Source organism: Podarcis tiliguerta (assembly GCF_965153285.1).
Source record: "Podarcis tiliguerta genome assembly, chromosome: 2".
Classification (NCBI taxonomy): domain Eukaryota; kingdom Metazoa; phylum Chordata; class Lepidosauria; order Squamata; family Lacertidae; genus Podarcis; species Podarcis tiliguerta.
In genome coordinates, this window is record NC_139535.1 from 42103371 (window position 1) to 42118974 (window position 15604).

Here is a 15604-nt window from a genome sequence, read left to right on the forward strand (position 1 = left end):
TTGAATTCTTCAGATTTTCAATTCAGTCACAGATTTGGCAGTTTTTCCTTACAGATGTCAAGTTTTCAGACACTTGAAAGATAAATTTCAATTTGATGTGGTTGGCTTGTGTATTTTCAGGTGGTAAATTTTTTTTATGTGCTTGTAAGCCTGAAAGAGCAAGAAGTAAATGCCTAAGCATTGCCTATAACTGCTTTGATCTTTCGCCAGGCTTCAGAGTTCTCTTCTGCTGTTTTGTTTGTTCTAAATCATTTTTTCCAGAACCAGCAGTGTGAAAGAGGTGATATCGCAGCCAGCTTGCCATTCCTCTTTTGTACAGTTCTTTTATTCTGACACAGGTGATTGATAACAACCACCAATTATTTCCCCTAACCCAAAGTAGATAACTTCTTACTTAGGGACAAAGAACAGCCATAAAAATAGGTAGAGCATCTATATGGTGGGAAAGAAATTGCAACAGTGGTACCAGCGAACTCTTCCTACAAGTTCTTATGTCAAGGCATGATCGTATACTTTATTTTTTTATAGTACTTTTAGGGGGTGGGTGCTTAACTCTTTTGCAGCCAACTACTTTTCCATTGTAACCCCCACCCAGCCTTTTTCTCTCTCCCATGGAGCCTTGAGATCAGTGTTTATGGAGAGAAGCATGCAGGGGTTTAATGACTCTCTTTTCCAAGCTTCTCTTTTCCAAAATAAGAACTCTCCCAACAACTGCTTTCGTGCATTTGCATCTAGCATCAGTGGCCAGAAAAGAAGCCCTTTTGTTAGACAGTTGTTTTGAATAGAAATGGGTCTCATCAGTAGGTAAACCATCCCACTTGCCTGCCTTTTGCCATGGGAAGTAAACAAAAACTAAATAGCAACTTATTTTAGGTTTGCCATATTTCAAACAGTGAAAGAAAATGGGAGTTTTTGGACTATTTTTAAGGAAAATAGCCAAAAACGACAATGCAGACATGGCTTGCCATACGTCCGGATTTTCCCAGACAGTTTTGAGATTTCTGCCTGGACACCGCTTCCGGCTTCAGTATTCTGGATATGTCTGGGAAATTCTGGACGTATGACAACCCTAACTTATTTTCTCTGCTGATTGAAAACAGCAGGAGGACTGAAAAAAGAAAAGGTTTGCAAGACTGTGGAGCAAACACATTTGAGACGAAGGCTAATTGCCTTTAATGTAATGTATGTGCATACTAGACATAACTTCAGTGCAAAATGATGCATTCTCTATTCTGTTTTGGATGGTGGCTGTCACGGCAGTTACCCACAGGTAGCAAAGAGCAAGCTCAGGGGCAAAGCAAATCAGTTCAAGGATATTTTTTTCTTCTCATCCTCTTTCTCCATATGCTTTGGCATTCCCATAAGAAGCTTTTCTGACTTCAGTGGGATGTACTTTTGCTTGTTGATTCTACTAAGTAAGTCGTTCCACTCTGGCTAACTTCTCACTTACTAAATTGGTTTAAAAAAAAAAAAAAAAACACCAGCAAGCGAAAGACAGTCCATGAAAAGCCCAAGATTATTTCCCCAAGAGATGATGTTCTCCTACAAAATATTTATCCATGCCTTTAGTTGAGTTTTGCCCTTTTACTCATAATTATTCATCTCAAAATTGAAATTGTACACAAGGAAATTTGACTGGTGAACTTTTGACAAAGAACAAATTTACTTGGAATTAATCTTGTGGAAGGTTCATTAAAACTTGTGGCCCTTTGTAAATTCTGCTAATTCCAATGAGACTTGCACTAGAGGAACTCGTAGTGGATTATGCCAAAAGTTGACTACTCAGCACAGAAAATAAAAGAGCTGGTCCACCCCACACACTAAACCATGACTTATCACAGTGTGTGTGAACTAGAATGAACCCATGTGAGCTTCAGGCTTGCACATACACACCCTTTTGCATTGTTGGAAGGAGGAGTTTTGAAGCTTTGACTTCTGCTTTTAGTTTGTCACATTCTCAGGACCAACAGACTACGGTTAACATTAATCTATGGTTATTTTTAAAAAGGCCTTCAGAAGCAGCAGTTTGGAGTTGGCTTTTAAGTACAGTCGTACCTCGGCTCCCAAGAAGAAGAGAAGAAGAGTATGGATTTGATATCCTGCCTTTCACTCCCTTTAAAGAGTCTCAAAGCGGCTAACATTCTCCTTTCTCTTCCTCCCCCACAACAAACACTCTGTGAGGTGAGTGGGGCTGAGAGACTTCAAAGAAGTGTGACTGGCCCAAGGTCTCCCAGCAGCTGCATGTGGAGGAGCGGAGACGCGAACCCGGTTCCCCAGATTACGAGACTACCGCTCTTAACCACTACACCACATTGGCTCTCAAATGCCTTGGGAGTTGAATGTTTCGGCTCCCGAATGATTGAAACCCGGAAGTGAGTATTCCGGTTTTCGAACATTCTTTTGGAAGCTGAACGTTCTTTTGGGAGCTTGCTGCAGCCAATCAGAAGCCACACTTTGGTTTCTGAATGTTTTGGTAGACTTCCGAAACAGACTTCCGAAACAGATTCTGTTCAACTTCCGAGATACGACTGTATAGCAGAGTTAATGTTAACTACAGTTTGTTGGTCCAGACAATATATAGCTAACTGACAGCAGAAAAAACACTTCCAACCTTCTCGTGGCTCTCTCAGACAAGAACATAGGAGTTAGAAGGGCACAAGTCCAAGGCTAGCTCAAGCGTATTCCAGGTTGTGCAGATGTGACCATTGGGTATGGGTCAGTTAGGCACTTTTAACTTCAAGAGGAGCATGTTAAACATGTGCTCCCACTCCAACCCAATAAGGTTTGCAACAAAAACACTTGTATGCCAAAAATGTTAATGTACATTTTAGGGGATAGGTTACTATTTTTTGTTGTGTTGTTGCTACAGACTGAAGTTTGTCAAATGGTAACATAATCCCTTATGTGTTCTGGGTTTTGTTTTTAGATTACACAAATGCAGAGTTACAATAATTGTTAATGTTTATAATTCTTATTTTGTTTGTTAATTGAAAACTGCAAGATGTATCTACATGTGTCAACACTTCAGTAAATGTAGCAGTTTTCATGTTTATGTACATGAATATAAGCTCTTGACGCTAGCTGATAATTGGATAAATTTAGTTTTTATGTTGCTATATTTTAGAGATTAACACCAGAATAAAATGTCATAAAGTTCATCCTGTGTTTCTTGCATTTTTATATTAGATTTATATGCATGTGTATTTTTAACTATTTGATCTTTTTTTAGCATTACAACAGTGTTTATGTTGCATACTGTTGCATCTCCTTGATATGACATAAATAAAATACATTCTGTTTATAAACATTATTTCCTTGGCACTTGTGCAAATGAAATTTGTGCAAGTAAAATGGGAGAAAATGTTGAAGAGCTTAATAAATGTTCTCCGTATTTATGCTAATAATTACTAAGGCGAGCCCAATTCAAGTTTTGTTCCAAGTGGGTGACAAAACGTACTGCAGCAAACAAGGTGATAAGTCATTTTTCATAATTTTTTTTATTTTCTTACATTTCTGTCTAACCTTTCTCCCACTATGGAATCCAAGGTGGTATACATGTGGTTTGCAGGCAGTCATCCTTCCAGGCACTGACCAGAACCAGATCTGCTTAGCTTCAGCAAGGTAGTGACTTCATGAGCTTTCAGACTGTATACCCTGGGACCTTGGCAAAACTTCACTTAGTAGACTATTTATGACTTGTAATATGTCTGCTTACTGGCACACTGCAGACGTGTGTTTTATGCACAATTAAAGGTGCTGGGTTTTGACATGCAAAGCCCATACACCAAGCCAAAACTCAGCAACCAGTGGCAGATCTGGTCTCGGCAACCTGGTAGCTGCTGAACAGAGAGGCAAAACAAATAGCAAGTTGTTCAAGTGGAGAATGCCTGCACCTCAGCTGAGAAAATTCAACTAGAAGGAGGGGGTGACAAGTAACAACTAATAGGGGGAACTGTAAGAAAGGTCAGACCAGATCTTACTTCAGCCACAAACTCCTTTTGCAGGAGGCATTTGAAATGGAGATTGCCGGGGGGGGGTGATGTAAACGGCAGTGGGGGTTGCATTTGGCAAGGGTTCTGGGATGAAGCAGCAAGAAGTGGGGAGAAATGCATGTGTGCTGGCTGGGAGGCTGCACACAAAGACCAGGAGGATGACTTAGGCTTCTGGACAAATTAATGGAGGAAAAGCCAATCATGGAGGTAAAGCTTATCAGCGGCTACTAGCCACAATGGCCTTGTTCTGCTTCTGCGATTGGAAGCAGTAATGCTTTTGACTACCAGTTGCTGGACTTTCCACTCGTGCTCATCTCCTCCTTCTGGGCCTCCCATAGGTATCTGGTTGGCCACTGTGAGAACAGAGTGATGCAATAGGCTTCTCTTATGTTATTATATTTGAAAGTATCTAATATGCTACACTACAAAATCTGTCAACTAACTCATGAAAATGTGCTATTGTATGCGATCTCTCTCTCTCTCTCTCTCTCCCTTCCATCCTGATTCAACTGGGTTGCTTGTTGCTAACGGTCTACATCGGGGAGAGCCAACATGGTGACCTCCAGATATTATTGAACTACAGCTCCCTTCATTCCCAGCCAGCATGATCACTCATAAAGGATCATGGGAGTTGCAGTCAAACAACACATTGGTTGCCCCTGGTGTACAGAATGACTTGCTGCAGTATGACTTTAACCTGGATAAAACTCTTATTTATTTGATTCACCATAGATCGATTTTAAGTTTCTACCTTTTTGTAAAGCAAATAATTAGATGTCAGGGAGAAAGGAGAGAGGCATGCAAAGTACCTGTTAGAAAGAGTTTAGGCTGTCTCCTGGGCAATGTGAATAACAAGCTGCTTCACATACCTTTCTTTGTGCCAAAAGCTCCATTTTCCAGATGTCCAAAATCCCAGGGTTTTTTTACTATCCAACAGTGAATCAGAATGAAGTTAATGTAAAGTCTACTGCATCCTGAAAAGTTTGAGACAACTATTATGATGGCACGTCAGTCAAAACATGGATGAACTAAACTATTAGGGGTTTGCTTTACTCTTATTATTAACAATGAGGTTTGGTCTATCGACTTAGGGGCTGGAATGGTGGCTGGCTGTTTATTTCTTTGTTTTCATATACCGTATTTTTCACCCCATAGGGCGCACCTAGTTTTTTTGGGGGGGGGGGAATAAAGGGGGAAATTTTTTTTCCCCCAGGCGCGGGGCTGGGGCGGGGGAAGCCTGAGCTGCCCCCAACCCCAGCCCCCAGAACAGACTGCTATCTGCAGGGATGCAGGTAGCTCTCCGCAAACCATGGGAGCCCGGCGGGAACTCCTGCGGGCTCCCAAGGCTTGTGGATAGCTTCCTGAAGCCTGGAGAGTGAGAAGCCGGTGCATCGGTGCGCACCGACCCCTCTCGCTCTCCAGGCTTCAGCGAAAGCCTGCATTCGCCCCATAGGACGCACACACATTTCCCCTTCATTTTTGGAAAAATATGGTAGATGTTGCAAGCCAGCTTCTCTTTGGTGTTGGAAAGCAATACTGAATGTGGTCTTTGAGCTGCTCTTCAGGTTTCTTTCATTTTTATTTTCATGCACTTTCATTTTCACCAAGCCTTCTGAACAAACTAAGTGGAGCTGCTTTTTGGTGTCTGTGACTAACAGGGCGTGTGTTTTAAATCCAGTCTCGGGTCTGCTCCAGTGTCCTGGCTTCCTTCCACCCTGGGCTGAAAACTGTGTGTATTGGGTGAGCCAAGTCTCTCCCTCCCACATGTATTATAGTCCTATACTTTGAAAGCCTACAGTGCAAAATGGAAGTATGTTGGAGTTAGGATGGAAGACAGGGCAAGAGAAAAGTAATGGGATGGATACTTGTTAATGAATTAAAATTAGAACTAAAACTGGACAGACCTTGGGTATCCTCTGCCTTGCATTGCTTTCTGATTAAGTAACCTGCCTGGCGAGGCCCAGGGGCCCACCATTCCACTTAGATAATAAACACACGGACACAAATATTTTGAGTTAATGGGCTATATGGGATGCGGGTGGCGCTGTGGGTTAAACCACAGAGCCTAGGGCTTGCCATTGGCGGTTCAAATCCCCTCGACGGGGTGAGCTCCCGTTGCTCGGTCCCAACTCCTGCCCACCTAGCAGTTCAAAAGCACGTCAAAGTGTAAGATAAATAAGTACCACTCCAGCAGGAAGGTAAACGGCATTTCTGTGCGCTGCTCTGGTTCGCCAGAAGCGGCTTAGTTGTGCTGGCTACATGACCCGGAAGCTGTACGCCGGCTCCCTCGGCCAGTAAAGCTAGATGAGCACCGCAATCACAGAGTCGTCCGTGACTGGACCTAATGGTCAGGGGTCCCTTTACCTAATGGGATAAATAAGGCCACAGCTTTATTGGTTACAGATGTGAGTGGTTTGGATTAGACATTCGGTGAAACCAATTATATCCTGACTCCTGCATGCCCGCAGGAAGTCTCTTATAGGTCAACTGCAGGAAGTTTCTTAAGGGTCAACTACCGATAGGGGGAGCCGTATGATATAAATAAATTAAGAGCATCCCCCAGGGTCCCCGATGGGGTTGTGGCATGGCCCTGGCCCACACCCAGGCTTCAGACAGGATCCACACCCCCAGATCCCTTTATTGGGATACCCTTAACGAGGAGAGGCAGTTGGAGGCAATAACCTCCCCTTTCATGAACCAGGCTTACCCAATGCCTAACCGCCTGCAGCGGTCATTCCCCTGGATCACCTGAATGGTCAGCCGGAGGGCGTGACGCAGCTTAGAGTCTCGATGATGCACAGGAAAGTCACGGATGCCCGCCCACAACTCCACCCCCCTGGGAAGGGGAGTGGTCTTCCCACCATGTTGCTCAGGATATTTGCCTCCCATCTTTTGACTTAGAAAACTGCTACCCTGTTCAGAGCAAGCTGACAATGCTTTTAGCAGCCAAGTGACTTGAGATATGTCTGTCTACAGGGGCAGGGTTGGAACCTGTATGCAAAGCAGATATTCTCCTACAGAGCAATGGGATTTACTTCAAAGTTAATATTGTTATAGATGGGGGGGGTGTTCCCCTAAACCCTAGGAATGAATAATGCTAGGATTTGGATTAATTGGGATATGGATTAAAACATAAACTGTAGAGTTGTGCTAGACAGGGAATTCCTGGGTTGCCTTGTGCCAGCAAACCAACCAGGCTGAGCCAGAGAAACAATAGAGGGCCATTAACTTCTTCCCCCAGGTGTGAACAGAGACTGGGGATTTGGGAGGTTGCCAGGGTAACTGGACTGGGGGAAGGCAATGGGTTTCTGAGAGGAAGAAAGGAGAGGAGCTAGGATCCATCTTTGAGGGAGGCAGACTGAAGGTTGCCTGCACTGCTGCTTCTGGAAATTTATAAGCCTGGACTCCCTTCATGCAGACTGAAGGTGTAAATAGGTGAATAAATCATATTTCTTAAAGCATGACAGTCTCTGCCATGCCTTCTATTCTCCAAAGGGACACAGACCCTGTGTGTGTGCCTGGGACCCCATGGGCTCTTGCCACTGCTTGGCAGAGAAAGGGACAGGCACCCAACTTTTGTAACAATATATTTAGGATTGCACTGTTGAGAACCTGTGAATGTTCCAGTAAAACCACATTAGTCATGAAAGAAGGAAGCTGGCTGCTTTGTATTATAGTCTTTGCAAACATGGCAAGGTGTTGCAGGAGGAGTTGGTTTAAAAGGAAGCCACAGTGTATATTTAGGGTAACGCTTGTATACTGCACAGTAATTAGGGGTGGAGATGAAGCAAGCGTTGAACTGAAACCATAAAGAATGAAGTGTCTATTGTATTCATAATGCATTTCTGAATGTTGCATTGCACTTGTGGCTGTGTGAAGAAATGTTTACTTAATAAATTATTATTTCTATCCTAATTCTCTTCATGGTACATAATGGTGGCTTATAAACATATATTTTAAATAGGAGCAACAATCATAACTACCACAGACCTCTATCTTCCTAGTTAACCTTAAAACTCTCTTCAGTCCTCCAGGGATTCTTTTAGGATTCTCCATTCAGCAGAACTTCCAAAAATATAGCTCTTGATCTTTTCATAGATCTCCTCCTTACTGCTTAACTTGTGATTATGGGCAATCACCAAAGCAGTTATTGAGGGATTTCAGACATTTACTTTTTAACTTCTAAACCCAGACTTTTCCATTTAAAAACCTTTCTGAGTACTTTTTAGACCCTGGGCACTACTGGTTTTATGCTGCTTTATTCTGAGGATAATGATGTTTTAGCTGGTGTTTTCATTTTAGGTTATATTTCTAATTTGTACCCTGCCCAGATAATTTATTGTTAAGGAGCAAGATAAAACTGCTGAATAAATAAATACGTAGCTTTAAGGATAGAACATTTTGGAAATAAAGACGAAGTCAGTATAGTGTGACAGCTAAGGCTGCAGTCATAACTCTCACTGAATTTAGCAAGAGTCTGAGTAAAGTTAGGGCAAGTCAGCAAAGTATTAGTTTGGCGATTCTTATTGTGGTCTAACTCAAGCCACTGTTATCTCTGCAATATGAGGGTGATGGCATTAACCTACCTTAAAGCAGACTAGCTCTGTCAAATTACATGTTTATCCTACCTGTCTTCCACAGTCTTCAAAGGCATTATCCCTAAGACTCCCAGGCAATTCCCCATCTGATCAGACTTACACTTACTAGCTTTAGCAAGGTTGCACCATCACACATATCCAGACCATGCCTTGATTTAAGGATTATGGAGAAATATGAATATATTTAAATTACCTTAAGACCTATACAAATGCTAAGTGTTTTATATAAACCTTTCAGAGACAGTAATTGTTGATGTATTTGCTTTCAACTAAAAATGGGGTAAACATACTACATATTAGCTTTTGATCAGTTTTTTTTTTTAAATGTAAGGCAGATTTATAGCCCAATCCTATTGTGAGGGCTTTCTCAGTTGCTATGCCTAGATTATGGAACATATTGTCCCAAGGATAGCTCTCTCCTGCTCTGTATCTCATTGTTTACTAAAAACCTTTGAATTCTAGCAGGCTTTGTTGTGTGTGGCAAAGAATTCACTTTTTAGGGAAGTTTTTAATGTTTGATGTTTTATTCTGTTTAATATTCTGTTGGGAGCCCCCCAGAGTGGGTGGGGAAACCCACCCAGATGGGCGGGGTATAAATAAATAAATTATTATTATTATTATTATTATTATTATTATTATTATTAGTTTCTATGCTTGGTTTTAACTGTTGAGCCAGTATCCTTGGTTGTTTTAAACTGTTGTTTTTATGAAATTGTAACTTTAAACATTGTAAGCCACCCTAGGCGTTGCTTTTGCATCAGTTAAATAAAAGTTTACCTGGAAGTCTTACTGCATTAAGTGAATCTATAAGGAAAGAATTATGGGACAAGGCTGCTTGTTCCAGTAACGGGCAGAAAAAAAGTTGACCAGATGGTTCAATGTGGAAAATTCAGCCAATTCTATTCAACCTACTTGCTCTTGTTTCCTGGTTTATAATTCCCAGCTTTCAAAATTTGCTTGCCTAACCTTCTTATTTCCTGAAGCTTTATTTCCTTACAGAAGCTGCACTGTCAGCATTCTAATGCTAACAACTTCATCCTGAACAACTGAAATGTTCACAAACCTTCCATGACATCGCTGCAGTTTAGCCAATGGGTGGAGTAGTGGTGAGGGAGAGAACTCATGGCTGACACACTTTGAAAAGCTTTTCATTATGCAGATAAGTGCATGCAACTCAATTTATTTGTTGGCATGCCCTAACGCAGCACATGCAGCCACCACTTGAAAGTACAAAGAAAGGACTGAAATATGCAACGAGGCAAATCTATTAACCATTTAGCTTTGTAAATATAGTAGAATAATTCGTAGCAAGTGTGTGGTGTCAACAGGGCTGAGCCTTTTAAACTTCCTGCTGCATCTGTCTCTCAAGTTTGGGCATGTTTGAATCAGATCTCCCTTTCAAATGTAGGTTGGCACATTGCACTTTCTCCAGTCGTGTAGTTTTGCCCTTAACAGTGCATCTCTGTGGGAGGAAAGGAGCCTAATTTTCATACTGACCCGCTTTTAACACCTTCTGAAATACAGCTTGGATAAATCCCAGGTTTCGTGAGCATTGCTCCCACTTGGTTCCAGAACCTCTGCTCCAGCCTTATTCAGAACCACGGAACTTTTAAGAAAAGCAGAGGTTAGAAACATACCAAAAGACCTCAGCTTCAGGGCATATTTCCCCCTGGCACTAATAAATAAGAGGGCGACCCCCACCCGCCCGATTTTGAGACGAGGCAGAAGGGCTCTGGGAAGCTCAAGGCGCGACTTCCGTGTTCGCGGGAACCGCCCCCTTTTCCAGAAACCCAACTCCGACACGGAGGGATATTACCGTTACCCCCACGAGGAACTCTTCCCGAGAGGGGAAAACCTTTTCGGTTGACCGAACCGACGCAATGCTGAGGCCCAAAGAGAACGGAATACAGCCCCCAACAACAGCGGCTGGGGGGGGCGGGCGAAGCGCTCCCCGTCACGTCTGAACGGTCTAACCTCGAGTGCCCGCGCTGGCCTGGGGCCCCGACTCGCGGTTAGCGAGCTTAAGAGGCGTGAGGCGAAGAAGGGAGCATTTCTGCTCGTGGCCGCCGTCGCGGCTGTTTCAAACGTGAGGCGGGCGCTGCGCGCCAGGAGCCGAGCCAAGGGGGCGGGGCCTCGTGTGTGAACTGAGGGAGCCGCGGCAGCAGCGGCGGGTGAAGTTAGCAGATTTATTTTCATTTCCCCCCTTCTCTCTCTATTTTTGCGGCCGCCCTGTCAGGAGTCCCTCTCACCCCCCGCTCCGCGCGGCTGCCTGACAGGGGTCTGGAAGCCGCTCCTGCCGCCTCCTCGCTTTCCCATTAGCAGCTCCCGCCCACCGGGCCGGGGCCTGACCGACCGACTGACAGACCCGCTTCTCCTTTCTTTCCGAGCTGGTGGGGAAGCGGCGCCCCTCGCGCCTCAGTTGCCAGGTCGGTCTGCCGGTAGCTCCCGCCTCCCCTCCTCCGGAGCTTCCCATGCAGGGCGCTGACGAAGAGGAGCCGCCAAGCGCCAGGTAAGGGACGTGCGCCGCCTGCCAGAAGCAACAGGCTGTGCGGGGTCGGGGAGACGGTTCCTTCGCAGAAGTTTATTGGAACCGAGAGAGAGAGCAGAGATTTGGGCTTCGAGGGCGGGGCGGGGACGCCGCCTGTCAAGTGGAAACTCAAAAAAAATAAATCAGGGTTTTTTGTTGTTTTTGCTCAGCTTGAGCTGAGGGAACTTCTCTGGCACTGGAAAGACCAAAACAAAAGCAGCAACCCGCCCAGAGCGTTTCCAGAAGCGGCGCCCCCCTCCATCCGAGGCGACGTCGTGTTCTCGGAAACCCCCAATCATGTGCCGAGGACGGAAGGTTTAAAAGATTCACACTGGCAAGGGGAGATCCTCCCCCTCAACCCCTCTAGCTTTTTTATTGTGAATGCAGAAAACGCCTGTTATGCTTCTCCTGGGCTGAAGAGAAGGGAGGCTATATAGTATTTGGCGATCGCCAAATGGCTTGGCTAAGTGACAGAGCTGGGCATCTTCCTGCTTGCAGATTGCGGGGGGGGGGTTACCTCCATCAGGAACTGCTCCGAGTGCCGGCAAATTCCTGACGAGTTATCCCCATTAGTCACCAGCTGTAGGATGATAAGAAGCGTCCTTTTCTGATAAAAGTAGGCTGTTGTCCACGAAGGCTCTCTGTAAATCAGATGAGTTTATTTTTAACAGGCGCTGCTGCAGGTTTGCCTAGTTTATCCTCTCGTTTGCTCCTTGATGAGTTATAGAACTGTAGAGTTGGAAGGGACCCCTGAGGGTCATCTAGTGTCTAGTCCAACCCTCTGCAACGCAGGAATCTCAACTGTCACACATGAGAGATGTCCATCCAGCCTCTGCTTGAAAATGTCCAAGGAAAGTCCACCACCTCTTGCTCTTTTACTATTTTGCACTGGCTAAGCATGTCAGTTGTTTTTTTTTAAAGAACTTCAGTAATGGCGCAGCTGAATGCTTAGTACAGGAATGGGGGAAAATAGGGGCTGGTTGACATGGAGAATGTCTTCATGTGATCCAGTTCCATGTTCATTATGACAGCAGGAATATGACAGACTGAGAGACATGATGACATGTCAACAGTTGTGGTTCCCAAGTAACAAGTAACAAGTAACAAGTAACAAGGCTTCAGATTTTCATGTACTTGAGAGCCAGTGTGGTGTATTGGTTAAGAGCGGTAGTCTTGCAATCTGGGGAACCGGGTTCGCGTCTCCACTCCTCCACATGCAGCTGCTGGGTGACCTTGGGCCAGTCACACTTCTCTGAAGTCTCTCAGCCCCACTCACCTCACAGAGTGGGGGAGGAAGGGAAAGGAGAATGTTAGCCGCTTTGAGACTCCTTCGGGTAGTGATAAAGCGGGATATCAAATCCAAACTCTTCTTCTTCTTCTTCTTCTTCTTCTTGGTCATGCAACATCACAGCTGTGGAATGCATAGTGTGAAGTAGCCATTAGTGCAGAGATAGAGAATCTTTTGAACTGCAACTCCCATCATCCCTTACCTTTGGCCATACTGGCTAGGACTGATGGGAACTGGAGTCTAACGGCATCTGAAGGGCCAGAGGTTCCCCTTCCCTGCATTAGAGGCAGCCTTAAAGTAATATATCTTTTATGTTAGTGGTTTTTAAAATTAAATGGTATAAAATTTCAGCACTACAATTCTATGATTCTGTGAAATTCTCTTAAAAAAATAAGACCCAAATTGGCTTGCTATCAGACTTTCAAAAGAACTTGTTTAATTAAGCATTTTTCTTAACCTGCCTTAGAAATATTTGAAAAGTGACAGTAAAGTACATTTCACACTTCCTAAAGACTCAGTTGACTTACAGTACCTTGTCTTATATCGGAAGAATAGAAATTAGACCTTCAGGTGGTGAAATCAAGCGGACTGTTCCTGCAAGTTAGTTTGTATTGGCATGCACTTTCACTTGAAAGCAGATTGAAAGTTTACATCGATACTTGAATGATACAGCTCTGTCATCTTTTTAAGATGACACAAGCTGTAGTGACTTATGGTAGGTGTGGCAGACATATACTTGCAATATTTTGTTGATGAGCATCCTATTATCTAATAAAGTGGATCTGTAGTGACATGTCTTGGTTCAAGACTTCTGAACTGAACTGCCATGTCTTGAATACTGAAATAATATGTTTCAATATTCCTATCTGTTGTTGCTAATATATGCAAATATTAAAGGAAGGATCTAAATCTTGAGCGCAGTGAGACTCTGGGACAGCACATACACTAAAATAGTTGAACTTCTACTATATCCGGACCTCCCCTGTTTTAATCACGACTGCAAAGTTTAAGCCCTCAACAGTCATAATTACTAGGAAAATAACCTCCCCTTCGACATTTACCTTAGAAAAAAGCTCCTATTGGTGCCATTGAAAATCACCCCAGGACTTAGTATTAATCTTGCTGAGAAACGCTGATGATTCTGCACACTCCACATTTAATTTAAAGTGTAGTTAGGCCCAGAGAAACAAAGTACTAACATTCTCAAGTACATGCTGAGAAATGCAGAAATGCAAAACATATTTTTAAGAAAACCTAAAGAGGGGAAGAAAATAGCCCAATGAGGACTGAACATGCTTAGTGACCTTCAGGAGCCCTTTAAATCTTACAGTATCCTGGTGTAGGAAGTGGTTCCCTGGCTGCCTGGCACCCTGAACATGGGTGTTTCTGTTGAGGTGAGGAGGATATATTGAAACAGTTTGTTGCAGGATTCACTTGGGAGAACATAGTAGGAGCTTCATAATGGTGACCTGAAGTGTCTAGCTGCTTCTTTTATTATAGCTTAGAAACTAGTATGCCTAGAAGAAATGCATGCCAGGTAAAAAACAAAACAAAAAACCTAAAAGGTTTTATGACACCTTCAAGAATAGCAGGTTTATGGTAGCATAGGTTTCATGGAACAGAGCCAGCCTCAGATGCCTAAAGTGTTCCCCTCAGTTGACAGGCATCACCAGTTATTGTTGTTGTGAATACCAGCTGAATCCTTAAGATTGTGAATCCTTAAGATTGGCAGACGGGGCATTGCTTGTAACCCTTATGAGGATTTGTTGTGATGAGGGGACTTGCAGAAGACGTCTGTAGTGGGGCCTCAATTCTTGAACCGTCTCACTCTGGAGTTCCATCTTTCCCCTTTGCTGTAGGGATTCTAAAAACATCAACTAAAGATGTTTCTGTTTACCCAGGCTTTTCCCATCTTACATGGTAATTACTGTGTTTTTAATTACTGTTACCTTATGAATATTTTGATTTTGTATTTGTAATGCTGTAATCATGTTGCTAATCCTTTGTTTGTGTATTGCCCTGGGCTCTGGTCAAAGAAGGGTGATTCATAAATACAATAAATAATAATAATAATAATAATAATAATAATAATAATGGTGAACGCAGTCTTATATACTTCTTCAGGTTTGCACAGAAATGTCACACAGGTGATGCCTATTGCATTTCCTGTCCTTTTGGCAGCACTTCTATGGTTAGCACTTTGTGTAAATGATTGAAGTGGAGTCTAGTCTAGAAAAGCTTATGCCACAGTAAGGGAGAAATCCCAAACCAAGATCTGCCGCGATGAGTGGAGTTTGGAATAGGTGGATCTCTGGTTGTCGCTCATCAGCTGGACACCTCAGCTCAGCTGGACACCTCAACTCCACCATCCTGGCTCACCTGAAGCTGACTGAGCCAAGGCCAGGATAGGTCCTGAAGAAGTGGTGTTCTGAGGCCTTGGCAGGGTTGGTACAGGGTATAGGAACACTTATCTCTATTCCAAACTCAATTCAGCTTGGCCACGTAACCTAGCAACCCAGTAGAATTTACACTGGCAGAAAGGGTGGTGTAAGTCAAACTCTGTTTTAAACGCTTGTTTCCCCTCTGCCAGGCTTAGATCATTTTAAAATAATTATTTATTAAATTGATATCCTGCCATTATTCACAAAGTATCCCAGCTGCTAAATAGGGATAAGTTGCACTAACATAATTTACCCCAGGGTAATTTACACTGGCTTCATGTAGTCTGGATTGCTTTGTTCATCTGTTAGTTTTTAATGTGCTATAATACATCACCAGATTTTATATAAAAGCAGAGGCTTTAATAGTACTCTGGCACCACCTGGTCGCTTCCAAAAACCCTAGGTTTAGGTGCAGACTTGGCAAGAGATTGATGTCTTGACTATCTAAACTGATAGCTGATGTCTTGCTTCAACTTTATTCTTCTTTTGAATGCATTTGTACAATTGTGCATGACAGACCCAAGTGTGGTGGCTTGTTGTGAGCTATGAATACCCAGTAAGCTTCTACTACAGAGTCTCATTACTCTATTCTGCAAGCATTTATCTATATCATATCATCACAGATAGTCCTTTGACTCTTTGGGAGTATATAGTTTTGGAAGTTTCAACATTCTCCATGTTGGATTAGGGCCAATAGGGAAATAATTACTTAGAAAAGAAGGGCAATTTTCCTGAGAGAAATGTGTGTTTTTTTGTGG

The 15604-nt window shown here is 43.3% G+C and overlaps 1 protein-coding gene and 3 long non-coding RNA genes across 7 annotated transcripts in view; 1 reads left to right on the forward strand and 3 right to left on the reverse strand.

Moving 5' to 3' along the window:
* The window catches only part of LOC310668704, a 32215-nt gene extending 27067 nt beyond the window's left edge, over positions 1-5148 (reverse strand). Inside the window, exon 1 of the long non-coding RNA XR_014506809.1 lies at positions 4862-5148. This is a non-coding gene — a long non-coding RNA (uncharacterized lncRNA). The remainder of the gene's footprint in view (positions 1-4861) is intronic.
* LOC310668594 lies at positions 1459-4855 on the reverse strand. The gene is made up of 2 exons (XR_014506710.1): positions 2312-4855; positions 1459-2055 (listed from the first exon to the last, which is right to left on the reverse strand). It is a non-coding gene; the product is annotated as an uncharacterized lncRNA (long non-coding RNA).
* A 4577-nt stretch (positions 5149-9725) lies between the features above and the next one.
* Positions 9726-10698, reverse strand: LOC310668624. Of its 2 annotated transcripts, none has more exons than XR_014506715.1 (2): positions 10565-10698; positions 9726-10052 (listed from the first exon to the last, which is right to left on the reverse strand). It is a non-coding gene; the product is annotated as an uncharacterized lncRNA (long non-coding RNA). The 2 variants fall into 2 exon arrangements; XR_014506716.1 differs by having other exon boundaries at positions 9726-10196; positions 10565-10626.
* Positions 10699-10996: 298 nt separating this feature from the next.
* Positions 10997-15604, forward strand: part of ARHGEF3 (Rho guanine nucleotide exchange factor 3) — a 104958-nt gene continuing 100350 nt past the window's right edge. For 2 of the 3 annotated variants that reach the window (XM_083421397.1, XM_083421400.1), the window contains exon 1: positions 11003-11099. In XM_083421397.1, the coding sequence (XP_083277523.1) occupies positions 11062-11099 (38 nt within the window). In that variant the 5' untranslated portion in view covers positions 11003-11061. Of the gene's footprint in view, positions 11100-15604 lie in introns of all 3 variants that reach the window. The other variant, XM_083421402.1, reaches the window with a different exon arrangement.